The sequence below is a fragment of the Mirounga angustirostris genome, unplaced genomic scaffold, assembly GCF_029215605.1.
Source record: "Mirounga angustirostris isolate CCGP_5_RB_7025 unplaced genomic scaffold, mMirAng1.0.hap1 SCAF_12, whole genome shotgun sequence".
Classification (NCBI taxonomy): Eukaryota; Metazoa; Chordata; class Mammalia; order Carnivora; family Phocidae; genus Mirounga; species Mirounga angustirostris.
The window spans coordinates 12,024,781-12,039,504 of record NW_026991720.1 but is presented as its reverse complement, the minus strand read 5'-3'; the positions used below and the strand labels follow the sequence as shown (position 1 = coordinate 12,039,504).

The 14,724-nt window shown below is 58.3% G+C and overlaps 1 protein-coding gene across 2 annotated transcripts; it reads left to right on the top strand.

Annotated features, from left to right (window-relative positions):
• Positions 1-520: 520 nt before the first annotated feature.
• Positions 521-14,584, top strand: EPHB6 (EPH receptor B6). Of its 2 annotated transcripts, XM_045865084.3 has the most exons (19): positions 521-845; positions 4,755-4,878; positions 7,279-7,349; positions 7,598-7,795; positions 8,069-8,133; positions 8,309-9,065; positions 9,801-9,956; positions 10,321-10,677; positions 10,798-10,922; positions 11,081-11,243; positions 11,505-11,619; positions 11,877-11,929; positions 12,104-12,223; positions 12,367-12,614; positions 12,866-13,039; positions 13,270-13,419; positions 13,679-13,872; positions 13,994-14,149; positions 14,259-14,584. In XM_045865084.3, the coding sequence occupies exons 4-19, from the start codon at positions 7,696-7,698 to the stop codon at positions 14,365-14,367; spliced, it is 3,042 nt and encodes a 1,013-aa protein (XP_045721040.1). In that variant the 5' UTR covers positions 521-845; positions 4,755-4,878; positions 7,279-7,349; positions 7,598-7,695; the 3' UTR covers positions 14,368-14,584. The 2 variants fall into 2 exon arrangements, with proteins under 2 accessions (XP_045721040.1, XP_064431913.1); XM_064575843.1 differs by lacking the exon at positions 4,755-4,878.
• Positions 14,585-14,724: the final 140 nt, after the last annotated feature.

The window sequence follows — 14,724 nt, the reverse complement described above, 5'->3', positions numbered from 1 at the left end:
GTGCGCTTTCCCTCCGGGGGAGCGGAGCCCGCGCCCGGCCCGAGGGTTCGAACACCTCTCCCCGCCGCCCGGCAGCCCGCCCCCTCCAGGCCCCTCGCGCGAGCCCCCCTCCGTGCCCGCCCCCTCCAGGCCCCTCGCGCGAGCCCCCCTCCGTGCCCGCCCCCTCCAGGCCCCTCGCGCGAGCCCCCCTCCGTGCCCGCCCCCTCCAGGCCCCTCGCGCGAGCCCCCCTCCGTGCCCGCCCCCTCCAGGCCCCTCGCGCGAGCCCCCCTCCGTGCCCGCCCCCTCCAGGCCCCTCGCGCGAGCCCCCCTCCGTGCCCGCCCCGCGCGGCGGGGAGGAGGAGGCGCCCGCGCCCCAGCGCACAGGCGGGCCCAGGGCGAGCCCCGCGCCGCCACTCCGCTCTCGCCCGCGCCGGGTGCCGCGCGCCGCCGCCCAGGCCGGGAGGGCGGGCTCGGCTCCCCGGAAGAGGGGCGAGGGAGGGCGGGCGGCCGCAGGGGCCGGAGAGGGGCGGGCCGGGCGGGGAGGGACGCGGAGGGGGCGGGCCGGGCTGAGCTCGCCCCTGCCGCCGCTCCAGAGCCGAGCAGCGGGCGGCGGGACCCGCGACCGAGCGCGGCGACGGCGAGCGCGACGCGGGCCCCGCACGATCCCGGGCGCCCCGCCTCCAGAGCAATCCCTGCCGCCAGCCACCGCCCCCCGGCCGCCCCGGAACCCCAGAGACGCGCGGCGGCGAGCGGACCCGGGCCGCGAGGAGCGGGGTCCCCGCACCGGAGCGTAGACGCGGGCGGCGCGGCTCCATCGCGGGGCCTCGCGGGGGCGCAGAGCTGCGGAGCCTGCGGCCGGCGGAAGGTGAGCCCCGGGGTGCCAGGCGGTGTTGGGGGATGTGGGGGGCGGTGTGCCTGGGGACAGAGGCATCAAGGTTTGCGAAAGTAGAGGGGCCCTCCAGACTGGACCTCTGCAGATCCCCGGGGTCCTCCTGGGGTAGTACTGAGTATCCTTCCCCAGGGCGACGGTGGGTTCGTGAGGGGTGCGAAACTGGCCACCCCGGCTCCCCGACCTCTGGCCGGCCATCATTGACACCCCCATTACCCTTGCTGCTGCGATCCCCCACTGTGTCTCCAGAGACACTGCTCTTCTCTGGCCTGCGGGGGGGGGGGGGGTCCTGATATCGGGGTCCTTGCCAAGGCCGGACTCCCAGCGTTCTGAAAAGGATTGCCCACCCTTCTGACTCCAGTGGCATCTCCAATCCCCGCGGAGCTGGGAGGAGCAAGGAGGGTGATCCCACACCTGCCCCCAGCTCCCCCACCCCCGTTACCACCCGTAAGCCTTAGAGTGGAGACAAGGCTTGGTTCATGCCCCCCAGCCATGACCCCCAAGTTGCAACCAAAGTCGGCTGCCTGCTGCTGCTGCCCCAGCTCCACCCCCTCGCTTTACATCTGGGTGCTTGGCCCTACCTGCCCTACACCCCCATCCACCAATCTTGGCTGTCTGACATCCTCTCTCCTCCCATCCCTGGGGGAGCTGGCTGGGGCCCAGCGTAGCCGATGTTGTAATGTCCCTGGCAGTGCCCATGGAGAGAAGCGGCTGGGCCTGTTCCCAAGAAGTTAACCAGGGCCAGGCCCTCCACCCGCCAGGAGAACTTGACTCAGGTTCTAGAAGGGGAGATGCTGGCTGGGTGGGAAGGAGCTGTGACAATGTTGGCGGTGCAGGGAAACGTCCAGGTAATGGGCGTTGCAGGACTGAGACTTGTCATTTGTTCCTGGTGCCTTTCAGAGGGGCCACTTGTTTCTCTTGGGGCAATGGACCCTTTTTCCTCGCAGGAAGATTAGGGTGGGGGGCTTCTGTGTAGCGACCTAGTGGCCGAGAGAGGAGGACTCCTTTGGAGTCTATTGGTTCCTTTGGGGTGCAGAAAGGGGGCTGGCAGTGAGCCCTGTGTCCCCAGCGTGCCTGGGAGCACCAGGCAGCGGTGGTCTGAGCATGGGAAGGGCAGGAACATTCCTCCTCGAGGCCCGCTGCTCTCCCAGCTCATCACCATCGCCCGAGCTGGGGGGGCCCTGAGTCCTGTGTCCACACTGCACTGCCCGCTAGCGGGAAGGGGGATGGCGGGGTTTGGGGGTTGGGGCAGCCTCGGGTTTCCCTTTCTCTGCTTCCCTGTTCAGCTCCCTCTCCCAGCCCAGATGTTTCTGCAGCAGCAACTCCTGGGGCAGAGAGCAGTTGACAGGCTGAAGAGTAGGGACAGACCCGGGGTGAGGAGAAGGGCTCATGGGCGTCAGTCACCCGTATGAGGAGCACTCAGGGTCTGCTCTGGCGTGCATGCTCACACACACACACACACACACACACACACACACACCCCTCCCAGCGCGCGTGCTGCTCCATACCCATCTCACCTCACGCACATTCCCTTACATACTCTCACACTTGCTCCCACGGGCACTGGTCCTGGCTCTTGGGGGCTTCTACAACCTTCCACTTACTCATCTCTCATGGACACGTACCGACTGTCCCAACACCCTCCCTCTTGCCCTTTCCCAAAGCCACGCATATCCCCGGTCAGCACCGCGAGCGCCGCTCATGCTACGTGGCTGCCTGCCACTCCCAGATACTGTCTGCATCTTAAAAGCCTCCCCCAGCTCCACAGCCTGGCAGTGGGAGGCACATTCGCCTGCATCTGCGTGCTCTGGGGGACATTCCTGGCGGCTGGAGGCCTCAAGGGACACAGGACTCTCCTCTGCTAGGTAATCCACAAATTGGCTTCTCGAACCAGGGCAGCAGGGGCCAGAAGCACCGGAGGACGGCCACCCCCTCACTGTCTGCTCTGGATGCCGCTGTAAGGGCTGATGGGAGCCTTTGCGAGGCGGGCGGACAGAGCGCCAAGAGACGGAGACCATCTCCACGGTGGAGATTAGAGGGTAGCAGCATTAAGCTGAGCAAGGATTATGTTGGAATTTCCTGGGCGTTTAACAGCTGCAGGACAGGACGGAGGACAGGGCCCATGGTGCTGACCCCTCCCACGCTGACCCCGTGGCTGACAGGTGTGAGGGCCAGCTCAGCAGCCACACCACGCGTTAACCATCAGCCCCTTTGCCCTTGGGACCTCCGTCGTCCCGCTGGGCCCTGCAGGCTGCTTCGCCTCTCTGAATGTTCCTGCCCGGGCTCACTTTGCAGTGATGCCCTCGTCATGTGTCCCCGGCCCCCCTGGTGCCCCTCGCCCCTTTAGAGCCAAAGTCCTTTGCTTGACGCCGAGTAAGAGAAGCATGATATCACCAGTGGGGCCATTTGAACTTCTTCAGAGAGAAGCTTAAAGAAAATCCAGGGATAAAAGTTATTCTGCTCATTCATTCCCAACTCCTACTGCCTCTTTATCTCCACTTTCTCCTTATAGATAAAAATTTCTAGATTGTTTTGAAACCTAGAGAGAGGAGGGAGGGGAGGGTAAAATGTAAACATACGCTATGCTAGTCGAGGTTTTAAAAATATTTCCCCCTTTTTTTTTTGTTTAGATGATAATTATGAGATTTTGTTTTAATTGTGAAAATAAGATACGCTCGTTGTGACAAGAAAACCCATTCAAATATATGTAAGACAAAATTAATAATCCCCTCTCTGCCAATCCTTCATTTCTCCCTCCTACAGTAACCAGTTTTAATGGCCAGTACATTTTTCTGGCATACCTTCCTCCAAGCTTATTTGGCTTGTATTACTTAATTTTTTTAAAAACTCATTTTGTGGATCGAGGTGCATAAACTATTTTAAACCATCTCTGTTCATAAAATTGTCATATTTAACATTTCAATTTGAGGACAGTTAATTTTTTAAATTCCTACAGATTTACTCATTTAATTTATTTTTAAATCTTTCATTCTTATAGATAACAGAACTCAGAAGCTATGATGTATAAGCTAAGAGTCTACACATCTTTAATCTTTGCCAGTTTCTGGAAACAAAACACAATTTTGATGCCTACGGACTGTCATATTTTTATAAAGCAAAGAAATGTAGCAGACTTGTGGATGCAGTGTCTCTACTGTAGAAAAAAGATGTAAAGTGATATATGTAGAAAAGAAGCTGAGAAAAAAAACGTGAAGTCATAGAATGCAATTTTTGTCATCTGAAATTTTGTCAAATCAGTCTTATTTTCTGAGCTACCATTTTCCATCCACATTTCTGCTGCTTCTGGTGTGTTATATTTTTAAAACCACATACACATCTGAAGTTTGAATGTTTTCCTGATTGAAGTAAGTCTTCGGCTGTTCCTGGGTGAGAGGATTTCTGAACACTGACCAATGCCTTTCGCAGGCTGGAGAAGACAGAGGATTCCAAAGCAGGCCTGTCCCCCTCTGTGTTGCAGGAGGGACGCACTTGGCTGCTTCCAGGACGCTCTCCTAGACTAAGCTTAGACAGATGTCCTAGTCCTCAACCATTGAAGGCACCTTTGAAAATCAAGTTCTAACTCCTGCTTGTTCAGTATTCCAGGCATGTGGATGGAGCTTCGTGTTCTTGTCACTTACGTTTCTGCCTTTGAAACTTGTTTCCAAAAAATCTGCAGGAGTAGGAATTAGCTGGCAGCAATTTCTTCCATATCTTAAAGTTTCGTCTTTTCTTGTTCTTATTCTTGTTGTAGAGGTACACCCGAGTTCTTTTTATATATATTAAAAAAATTAAAGGCTCAATATCTGATTTGTTTGACAGGCAAGAATTGACCTCACTGCCTAGTCTCACTCAACCATGGTGTTTTGTTTTTTTTTTCCCCTGAAGGAATTTGTTTATAACCGTCAGTCTCTGGATCTAAATCTAAAAGAGGTCCCTTCAAACAGCAAGGAACACTTCTGGGCAGTTGAAGAGCCTCAACCGTTTTTTTAACTGAATATCTTGTTTCTTGGTAAAAAAAAAATTTAACAATTATGAAAGTGGCAATCTACACGCAATGTCTCCACTTAATTCTTTTCTTTCTGATGCCTCTTGAGGACAGAAGCTGAGTGGCTTTAACATGTTTCCTAACTGCTTTTGCTCTTTTCTGGATCCTCTGGAGAGAGGCCAGCTTCATGTTGTCATTAAGATGCATGCTGACGCTATGCATACACACCCTGCCGCAGCCACAAGCTGCTGTGTTGCTTGTATTGTGGGTCATCAAAGCAAATTCTCTGCCATTCCTCATCTTCTAGAATGTTCCATAGAGCACAGGGGATAGGATCTGCAGTACATATCTTCCCTCTTGGTTTGCTCTCAAGAAAAAAAAAAAAATTCATTGAGATGCATCCAAAGTGTTTATTATTCCTTCTCCATGATTATCTGTCCAGTTATAAGTTTAGGAAGATGCAGTGCTTACCGTCTCCTTTTTGTACAGATTCCAGAATCCATCCATCTTCTGACGGAAAGAGGCTATTTTAGAGCATATCTGCTGGGCAAATGATAGAATAGCTTTCATTGTTTGAAGACATTTTTCTGGCATTTTCAGTTCTTGGTAATAGCATTCCTAAAGACCCTATGGCTCTTGGCGTGTCAAGCATGTCTCCAGCGTAAGCCACTGAGCGTTTGGGGGATGCATACAACACCTATGACTTCAGGATATTTATTCAACAGCCATTGGTGATGGGGCCATGCTTTGTTACTTCACGATCTCCCTGTTCTTCTCTGAAACATTTCATCTGTGAATGATTCTAGCAGCATTCGGGACAGTATTGGCAAAGAACCTCTGTTACTTAGGAATCGTTTGCCATGTAGAAATGCTTCCCTTTTTCTGGCCTTATGGAGATACAGTTGACGTATAACATTGTGCAAGTTTAAGGTGGACAACCTGGTGATTTGGAAATGCTTCTTGCTTGCCTCCATACACTATCAGTTAAACTCTGTCTCGCAAGTAGGGTTCTGGTGGCATGAAAGGTGCGTTTCAGTGGACAGCGGCCTGATGCCCATTATACATCAGCCCACCAGCTGTAACATCAGCGTCTTTTCGTGATAACCGCATACAGGTTCATCTCGCAATAGAGCCTGTGTTACCGGGAAAAGTTAGATTAGCAGGAACCTAGTTATGATTTTCTGATTGATCAAAGTCAAATAGTGTCATAGTTTGGTTTCAGCTTCATCGAGAAACGTGCAGTTTTCAGGAGTGCTGCGGGTCACGTGGCGACAGCTCTCATGGTGGAAACAGATTCCAGGTCCCAACTGCTGTCTTTCTTCTCTCTCTCTCTCTCTCAGGTTCATGTCTTTGAACAACCTGCCTCTTAGTTTCTTCTCAACAGAAATAAATGGAATGGACTGCTCTGGTCCATGCAACTCACAGACTTTTGAGACTCAGTCACAGGGGGAGAGATGGGCCACCACTAATCTCTAGACTGATGAACAAAGGAAGGTCTGAGCCTGTTTGTCTTCACTGTGGCCCCGGAGGCAGCCGTGCCCCCACAGTCATATGCCTGTGAGCCAGAGGGGGTGCTTGTGTATGGATGGCCTTCTTAAGTTAACCAGCGGGGACCATACTTGACACTCTTCTGCACGGACTACTTTCACTTGGGAAATCCTTTTCATAATCAGTGCAGAAGCAGTAGCCCTCACTCTTTTTTAAGGTTGTGCCATAATTTATTAAATATCTTCCCGTTGACGGACACTTGCTTTCCAGTCCTTTCCCTTACAAACAGTTCTGCAGCAAATACCCTTGTTTGAACATCTCTGCCATCAGACCTAAGGATGCAGTACCTGAAGGACAAACTCTTAGAAGTGAAGCTGCTAGACAGACATCACCGACTGTCCCTCTAAGAAGATACACCAGTTTGAAACTCATAAGCCCCGTGAATATAGAGAGCCCAGCTCTCATACCTTCTTCAACCCAGTGCATTATTAATCTCATAGGACAAGATGGCACTGTTGTTTCCACATTCTGTCCTTTCATTGTGAGCAGACTAGAAGCATTTTTTCACATCCATCCATTTATTTTTCTGTAAGCCATAGAGGAAATGTGCCCCTTGTGGAGAGAGGACCGTTGCTGACAAAATGCAGGCATGCCAGACCCCCATAGCTCTACCCTTTCTCTGTGCTGGCTCACTTATCAGATGGAATCTTTGCGCCTATGTTCTTCTCGCTCCTGTTCTCCCATCTTCCCTTGCGTCATACCCCACAGCTCTCTTCCGTGGTCCCTCTCACTCCACTGCCTCTCTGTACTGTCCAGCGTGTCCAGGCCTGATGTGGGTCAGGAGGTGTTGGGGAGGGGGGATCGTGTGTCCCCAGGGAAGGAGTAGCTTCTACTCTGCTTGTTTTAATGAGAAGACTCTTCTGACTTCCAATACAGGGTGGCTCTAGGAGGAGGAGGGAGAGTAAGTGAAGAGAAAGAACTGAAATAGCTCCTTCCAGAAGAAAAGGGTAAGACTGGCCCAGAACTCGCCTAGGCTCTAAGAGGGAGGGGCTGTAAGAAGTGCTCAGAGATGCGGCACCTGCAGGGAGGGAGGGAGTGACTAGCACGTGGCCCTCTAAGATGGTGGACTTGGCACAGGTCAGGAGAGGGTCTGCTCCCGACAGGCCCTTACCGTGTGGTTGGTGGTTAGCGAGCTGTCTGCGTAGCAGTGTAGTTACCTGCCACCTTGTTCTTCTGGTCCTGTGTGTCTCCCTAGGAAGCAAGCTTGGCTGCACACCCAGTCTTACAAAGCAGCAGCCCTGCCTGGGAGCAGGGTGGTGGCCAGGGCAATGGTGGGAGCCCCGAAGATGCCCCATGGCTGCTGAGGGGGCTGCCCGGTCAGGGAGCGGAGTGGCGGGCATGGTGTGCAGTCTCTGGGTCCTGGTGCTGGGGTCCTCAGTTCTGGCGCTGGAAGGTAAGAGGGAGGGGGGACTGGAGAATCCCTAGGTGCCAGCGCGGGTGGGGAATGGGAAAGACTCAGAAAAGGCAGAAAAGAGGGAAGACATCAAGAAGGGGAAAGGAATGGGGAGGGTTCCAGGGAAAGGCTCCTGACACAGAGCTGTGCCCCTGCTGGTGAGTTAAAAGGACCAGGGAGGGAAAATTCCTGTTTTCCTCCTGGGGTGGGGCGAGGGTTAGCAGTCCTTGCTGGGGGCTTGGCTGCTGAGTGCCCCTTCTTATCTCCCTCCAGAGGTACTGCTGGACACCACTGGCGAGACATCTGAAATTGGCTGGCTCACCTACCCGCCAGGTGGGGTGAGTGTCACTCTTTTATTCCCCACCTGCTGCGCCTCCCCAGCCGGCTCCTTGTGTGGGATTTGGGAAGGAAGCCCCGGGTAGAGCCGCATGGAGTAAGACTCCTCCGAGCAGGACTTTGGGGTCTACTTACCCGGCTTTGCCAGCTAACAGGGTCTCCCCGCCCTCCCTGCAGTGGGATGAAGTGAGCGTTCTGGACGACCAGCGACGCCTGACTCGGACCTTCGAGGCATGCCACGTGGCAGGGGCCCCGCCAGGCACCGGGCAGGACAACTGGCTGCAGACGCACTTTGTGGAGCGACGAGGCGCGCAGAGGGCACACATCCGACTGCACTTCTCCGTGCGGGCGTGCGCCAGCCTGGGCGTGGCCGGGGGCACCTGCCGGGAGACCTTCACCCTTTACTACCGCCAGGCCGAGGAGCCCGATGGCCCCGACAGCATCTCCGCCTGGCACCTCAAACGCTGGACCAAGGTGGACACCATTGCCGCGGACGAGAGCTTCCCCGCCTCCTCGGCGTGGGCGGTGGGCCCGCGCGGGGCCGGCCAGCAGCGCGCGGGGCTGCAGCTCAACGTCAAAGAGAGGAGCTTCGGCCCGCTCACCCAGCGCGGCTTCTACGTGGCCTTCCAGGACACGGGGGCCTGCCTGGCCCTCGTGGCGGTCAAGCTCTTCTCCTACACCTGCCCGTCCGTCCTCCGCGCCTTCGCCTCCTTCCCTGACACGCAGGCCAGTGGGGCCGGGGGTGCCTCCCTGGTGGCAGCCGTGGGCACCTGTGTGGCTCACGCAGAGCCAGAGGAGGATGGAAGCGGGGGCCAGGCAGGGGGTAGCCCCCCCAGGCTGCACTGCAATGGGGAGGGCAGGTGGATGGTAGCGGTTGGGGGCTGCCGCTGTCAGCCGGGGCACCAGCCAGCCCGTGGAGACAAGGCCTGCCAAGGTGAGGTTCTGCTCCTGTGCACTTGCCCAAGATCTCCCCATCTGGCCCCCAACCTTGGGACACCTCTCCTGAACACCCCAAACTTCCTTTTGTCTCCAAAAGGTCCTGAATAAGCTATCTTAGGAAAGGACTCTTGTTTTCTCCAGATCTGTTTTCTAAAGCACACAAATTTGGTGTCATATGCTCATCTCAAATTTCTAGAACCTTCTGGAGACTTCCACAGCCATTGCTGAGCATCCTAGGGCTGCAGGCCTGAGAAGTGAGAGATCAAAAGGAGTTAAACTCCTGGGTTATTTTGGGATGTGTCCTCTGTCCCTATTTGCCGTCTAGTTAGGAAAGGATCATCACTGTGCCAGGTGACCAGGATGCGGGTAGGAGCAGGCAGTGGAGACCAGCTAAGGGGAATCCTTCTGCTGCAGGGTGGAGGCTGCAGAAGGCATCTGCACAGGGAAGGCATACAATCAAGCCAGACGCCTCTATCTGGTGCTTGGCTTGCCCATAGCCCCCACTGCACCTCACTTTTTCCATCAGCAGAAATGCAGTTCTACCCCAGTAATCTCTGCCTAAGGGAAGGAGAGAGGGAAGAAGGGAAGAGAGGGGGTAGGTCTCAGGATGATAGGAGAAAGAGCCCTGGGGAATGGAAGGCTGGGGGCATGTCTGTGTGCTGGCGTGGTGGGGCTCAGGAGGCGGTGGATGGAGCGAGCCTAATGTCTCTGCCCCATTCTGTCCCCCTAGGCTGCCCTGAGGGGTCCTACAAGGCCTTGGCTGGGAACGCGCCCTGCTCACCGTGCCCTGCCCGCAGCCATGCCCCCGATCCTGCAGCCCCCGTTTGCCCCTGCCGTGAGGGCTTCTACAGGGCCAGTTCAGACCCCCCAGAGGCCCCCTGCACCGGTGAGTCCCCCACCAGCCCCAGGGGTGGAAATGGGACTGGGGGGCAGGCAGAGAAGGGGAGGCTGAGGGCAACACAGTGGGGCTGGTTCACATTTGCAGTGACTTTCCTCCTGTTCATTTTCTCCCTCCACTCTCCTGCTTCTCGCCCTGACCCCATCCACACCGGCCCACCTCCTGCCTCTCCTCCCACCTGCCTCCGCTGCTTTCTGGTCCCCACCCCATGTTCTCCGTCTCCTCCCCTCTGGGCCACCCCCCTCTCCTGCCTCCTTCCTTCCTCCATCATCCCCACCCTTCCTCCTTCACCTCGACTCCCACCGCTCCGTCCTTTCCTGGTCCTTCTCGCTGCCCCCACCGGCTTCTCCAGGCCCTCCATCGGCTCCCCGGGAGCTTTGGTTCGAGGTGCAAGGCTCAGCGCTCATGCTGCACTGGCGCCTGCCTCAGGAGCTGGGGGGACGAGGGGACCTGCTCTTCAATGTCGTGTGCAAGGAATGTGGAGGCCACCAGGAGCCAGGCATGGGCACCGGGGGCGCTTGTCGCCGCTGCAGGGATGAGGTGCACTTCGACCCCCGCCAGAGGGGCCTGACCGAGAGCCGAGTGTTAGTTGGGGGGCTCCGGGCACATGTGCCCTACATCTTGGAGGTGCAGGCTGTGAATGGGGTGTCAGAGCTCAGCCCCGACCCTCCCCAGGCTGCCGCCATCAACGTCAGCACCAGCCACGCAGGTGAGCCTTCCGCTCTGCCTGATGCCTTACCTTGCCTCCTCAGAAGCCCCTCCCCCACTCTTGCTGCCGGGCCCCTGGAAGCCCCCCCACTGACCGCCCCCCCCCCCGCCCCCCGCCCAGTTCCCTCTGCAGTCCCTGCGCTGCACCAGGTGAGCCGGGCCTCCAACAGCATCACGGTGTCCTGGCCACAGCCGGACCAGGCCAACGGGAACATCCTGGACTATCAGCTCCGCTACTACGACCAGGTGGGGAGGTGGGGGGTGCCCAGCAGGGCTGCTGGGAGTGCGCGGTGCCCCACAGTGGGGCTAGAGATGGGGGAGGTGGGCCAGGAAGCCTGAGGGTGATGGGGCAGGGCTCAGGAGCTGGGGCTGGGTAGCAGGGAGTGAACGGCTGTCACCCCCAGGCAGAAGACGAATCCCACTCCTTCACCCTGACCAGCGAGACCAACACGGCCACCGTGACACAGCTGAGCCCTGGCCACATCTATGGCTTCCAAGTGCGGGCGCGGACTGCCGCAGGCCACGGCCCCTATGGCGGCAAGGTCTATTTCCAGACACTGCCTCAAGGTGAGAGGAAGCCTGGATGAGGAGGGGAAGCACCGGGGGGTAGGGAGGAGAGGCCCAGGGCCCACCCCCAGGCCTTGAACCCTGGTCCAGCACCCTCCAGACTAGAGGCCGTGTGGGACAGGAGGCTGTGAGGAGAGTCTCCTGGCTGACCAGCTGGCCTTTGGGTCTGTGGGTGGGCGTGAGTGGGCGCATGGGGGGGGTGGAGGTGCACGCGCTCGTGAGGCCTTGCCCACGTGTGATCCTGGCTGGCTGCCTCCTCAGGTGAGCTGTCCACCCAGCTCCCGGAGAGACTCTCCTTGGTGATCGGGTCCATCCTGGGGGCCTTGGCCTTCCTCCTGCTGGCGGCCATCACCGTGTTGGCTGTTGTCTTCAAGAGGTGAGGCCCCTCCCAGCCGTGTCCCCACCCCACTCACCCCGCCGCACCACCCCACGTCCTGGCAGCCCCAAAGCCCACTGCAGAAACCACGTCCAGGGCCCACCTCCCACCACCGGGCCCCTTCCCCTGGGCCCATGCGAGGCAGGCGGGAGGCACCCAGCAGCCCTCACTCCACAGATCCGTGGCTGGAGAGTGGCCTGCATGGGGGCCGAAGGGGGGGATGAGAGTGTCATTGCAGGACTCTGGTTTGTCCCCAGGAAGCGGCGTGGGACAGGCTACACAGAGCAGCTGCAGCAGTCCAGCAGTCCAGGTGTGGGGGTGGGGGGGCTGGGGGGCTGGGGGCTGAGCACAGCAGGAAGCCTAGGTTCCCCGAGGTCCAGGGGAACCCCTCGGCCCTGCCGGTGTGAGTAAGAGGGCATGCTTGGGGTGTGGGGGCGGCCTGGCCCCGTACCACACCCTCATCACGCACCCTATTTGCCTACAGGGCTTGGGGTGAAGTATTACATCGACCCTTCCACATATGAGGACCCCTGCCAGGCCATCCGAGAATTTACCAGGGAGGTGGATCCTGCATATATCAAGATCGAGGAGGTCATTGGGGCAGGTGTGCAGGGGCAGAGGAAGGGGACCGGAGGGACTGGAGCCCCCGTGAGCCTTCCCCGGCAGGAGCCCCTCTCTACGCAGGGCATGACACCGCGAGCCCGAGGTCCTTCCTCAATACCCTCCCTCCTACGCCTGTTCTCCCAGGCTCCTTTGGAGAAGTACGCAGGGGCCGCCTGCAGCCCCGGGGACGGCGGGAGCAGGCCGTGGCCATCCAGGCCCTGTGGGCTGGAGGTGCTGAGAGCCTACAGATGACCTTTCTGGGCCGGGCTGCAGTGCTGGGCCAGTTCCAGCACCCCAACATCCTGCGGCTGGAGGGCGTGGTCACCAAGAGCCGGCCCCTCATGGTGCTGACGGAGCTCATGGAGCTGGGCCCCCTGGACAGCTTCCTCAGGGTCAGTGCTGGCCTGGGGGCGGACGGGGGGGCCTTGGGTCCAGGGGCGTCTGCAGTTCTCAGCTGTCCCGGAGACGGGAGACAGAGCCCTGCATCTCGCTGCCCCACCTCCGCTGGTCTTCAGCCTTCCTTCCCAGGCCACTCTCTGACTGCCTAAGCCGCTCTCCCTCTCCTGCTGATGGCCACGGCGCAGAGTGCGCAGGTTCCCCGCCCGGCTGCTGGCGGCTGACCTCTGCCCCCCGCCCCCAGCAGCAGCGGGAGGGCCAGTTCAGCAGCCTGCAGCTGGTGGCCATGCAGCGGGGGGTAGCGGCTGCCATGCAGTACCTGTCCAGCTTCGCCTTCGTGCACCGCGCGCTCTCCGCCCACAGCGTGCTGGTGAATAGCCACCTGGTGTGCAAAGTGGCTCGTCTTGGCCACAGTCCTCAGGTGAGAGCACATGTCGGGGGCTCAGCCTTTTCCAGAGCGTGCTGGCGGATGAGCCGGGCTCCGGGGAGCATACCACCGGGGGGTGTGTCGTGGTGGCTGAGGGAATGGAGCCCGCGTGGGCTCCCTCCGGGAGCGCACCCTGGGCAGACATCGGAGCACATAGGAGTTGCTCAATAAACGTGACCACTGCTGTAATTACTGCTATCGTTCCTTCTCACCCCACGCCTCAGGGCCCAAGTTGCATGCTTCGCTGGGCAGCCCCAGAGGTCATTGCCCACGGAAAACACACCACCTCCAGTGACGTGTGGAGCTTTGGGATAGTGATGTGGGAAGTGATGAGTTATGGAGAGCGGCCCTACTGGGACATGAGTGACCAGGAGGTGAGCTCTTGACCTAGACATTGCTGATACCCCACCCCCATGCTTCCAACCCACCAGCCTCACAAGCTCCTACATTCTTAGCTTCTCTTCTCTAATCCACTGAGATTTTAAGTGGTCTTGGCTTCCGTATTTTTAAGTTCCTTCCCCACTCCGACTGCATGCTCCACCTGATCCTAGCCCACCCGCTGACCTGACAGACAGAATACACCTTTCCGCCAGCAATAGCTTCCCATCACCATGTTCTTCTACTAACCCCCAGGTACTAAATGCAATAGAGCAGGAGTTCCGGCTTCCCCCACCTCCAGGCTGTCCTCCTGGACTACATCTGCTTATGCTAGACACTTGGCAGAAGGACCGTACCCAGCGGCCTCATTTTGACCAGCTGGTGGCTGCGTTTGACAAGATGATCCGAAAGCCAGACACTCTGCAGGCTGACGGGGGCCCCGGGGACAGGTCTGGAGATTGGGGCTGGAGCCCGGGACAAGCAGGGAGGGTAGATGCAAACCGGAAAGCAAACTGAGGAGAGGGGGCTAAGAGGAAGGGGAAATGTTGACCCCCCCCCTCCCCCACTTAGACCCTTCCAGGCCCTTCTGAACCCTGTGGCTCTGGACTTTCCTTCTCTGGACTCACCCCAGGCCTGGCTTTCGGCCATCGGACTGGAGTGCTACCGAGACAACTTCTCCAAGTTTGGTCTCTGCACCTTCAGTGATGTGGTTCAGCTCAGCCTGGAGTAAGCGGGGAGAGGCGGGTGGGGGTTCCGCTGGGCTCCAGGCTCGGGGTCCTGCCGGGGATCTTAGAGAAGCTGGCGCAGACTTGACGCACTCCTTCCCCACCACCAGAGACCTGCCCGCCCTGGGCATCACACTGGCTGGCCACCAGAAGAAGCTGTCGCACCATATCCAGCTCCTGCAGCGGCACCTGAGGGAGCTGGGCTCACTGGAGGTCTGAGGCCTGGGTGGGCAGCTGTGAGTGGACGATGCCTGTGTCCCAGCCCCGGACACAGGTCCAAGGAGTGACCGTGCAACACCAGAGCCCGTCTCCCTCTTGGCCTCGGCGAGAGGCACTCACCACACTACACCCAACCCTCTGGACACTTCACTCCCTAGTCCTCCGCCCTCCTCCGCCCTCCCCCCGCATTAAAGGGAAAGAAGAAACTTTGCAAGTTGGAGGTGTGGTGAGACCTCAGTCTGCAAGGAAGGGCTGGGAAGGCCTTGGAGGAGGAGCTCAGGGCCACTGGCAGCAGGCGACACCACCAGCTGGAGGCACAAGGGCGCAGAGCAGGGAAAGACTTTATTGGAAGGTAGA

Coding starts and splice junctions, on each gene's coding strand:
- EPHB6 (XM_064575843.1), top strand. CDS start 7,696: ATGGCTGCTGAGGGGGCTGCCCGGTCAGGGAGCGGAGTGGCGGGCATG. Junction 10,678..10,797: donor CGTCAGCACCAGCCACGCAG/GTGAGCCTTCCG, acceptor CCCCCCGCCCAG/TTCCCTCTGCAGTCCCTGCG. Junction 10,923..11,080: donor AGCTCCGCTACTACGACCAG/GTGGGGAGGTGG, acceptor TGTCACCCCCAG/GCAGAAGACGAATCCCACTC.